At 33.7% G+C, this 1,129-nt stretch overlaps 1 protein-coding gene across 1 annotated transcript; it reads right to left on the reverse strand.

Annotated features, from left to right (window-relative positions):
* Positions 1–6: 6 nt before the first annotated feature.
* LOC115240415 (serine/threonine-protein phosphatase PP2A 65 kDa regulatory subunit-like) lies at positions 7–1,117 on the reverse strand. Its single transcript, XM_029815588.1, has 4 exons — positions 957–1,117; positions 726–881; positions 297–568; positions 7–216 (listed from the first exon to the last, which is right to left on the reverse strand). Exons 1-4 carry the CDS (start codon positions 1,068–1,070, stop codon positions 18–20), a joined length of 741 nt encoding a protein of 246 aa, XP_029671448.1. The 5' UTR covers positions 1,071–1,117; the 3' UTR covers positions 7–17.
* Positions 1,118–1,129: the final 12 nt, after the last annotated feature.

Genomic DNA, 1,129 nt, shown 5'->3' on the forward strand with positions numbered 1-1,129 from the left:
TAAATTAACATATATAATTACTCAATAATAGCTAGTCGCACACGCCATTTAGAATCCTCAGCTAATTCCACAATGGCAGGTAACAGGGATTGTGAAAGTTGTTGTATGCCAATAACTTCGTTAACGCATTCCAGGTTGCTAATAATATTGAGTCGTACCTCTGGACATTCATCTCTAAGCTGAGATAAGAATAAAGGTAATAGATGTTCAATTGTGCTGCAAAAGTATTAAACGTTATTATCAATCAGTTGTTGTATCCTGCAACAATGTACCAAAATTATTTATTTTATTTTTACTTATGCTTTCCAAGTATGGGACTCAATCCCATGATCACGCTTGCTAAAGCTGACTTTACATGTTGGTTTGGATCTGCCACTACTTCTTTAACTATGGGTAATATATTTGTCATTATTATGGACTCCTGATTAAATTGATCAAGGTTCTGGCAGAAATCGCGGACTTTATCAGCAGCTGCAGCCCGCACCTCTGCTTCAATATCCTTTAATAATACTTGAAATGCTGGAACAAGATCTGTTTTTGTTATTTCTGGACCAACGGCCTTTTGAAGCTACAAAAAAAAAAAAAATATATTTTTATAGATAGTATATATATTCATCGATAGAAAGTAAAATATTATATAAATTTCTTACATAAGAATATAGCATTTTTATATTCTCCAAAAAATGTTTTAGAATAAAATTTAAGTTTTAAACAGCAATACATACATCTGTAAATTTGTCTGCCACCATATAACGAACGCGCCATGATTGATCACTAGCACATTGCCGAAGTGTAGGCATAACCAACTGTTCAACATCTTCTTGTTGTAACAATGCTGCAATACTAACACAAGCTTCAACAACCAAAAGACGAACTGAATCCTGTAAAATTGTTAGTGCAAGTATGATAATCAACATGAAAAGAATTGTGAAATTTCATAGTTTTAATGAACTTACTTGTTCATCCTGAGCGAGGATAACAAACATAGGAATTAAATCTGATTTAAGATATTCGATTTCCACAACTTTTGCAAATTCACCTAATTTAGACGCAGCTGATCGTCGTGCCATGGGTGTATCATCCTGGCACAAGCTGCGAAAGTGATTTCGCAATTCCGCTATAACATTCA

Source organism: Formica exsecta, unplaced genomic scaffold, assembly GCF_003651465.1.
Source record: "Formica exsecta isolate Colony F162 unplaced genomic scaffold, ASM365146v1 C16388642, whole genome shotgun sequence".
In the NCBI taxonomy this organism is placed as follows: domain Eukaryota; kingdom Metazoa; phylum Arthropoda; class Insecta; order Hymenoptera; family Formicidae; genus Formica; species Formica exsecta.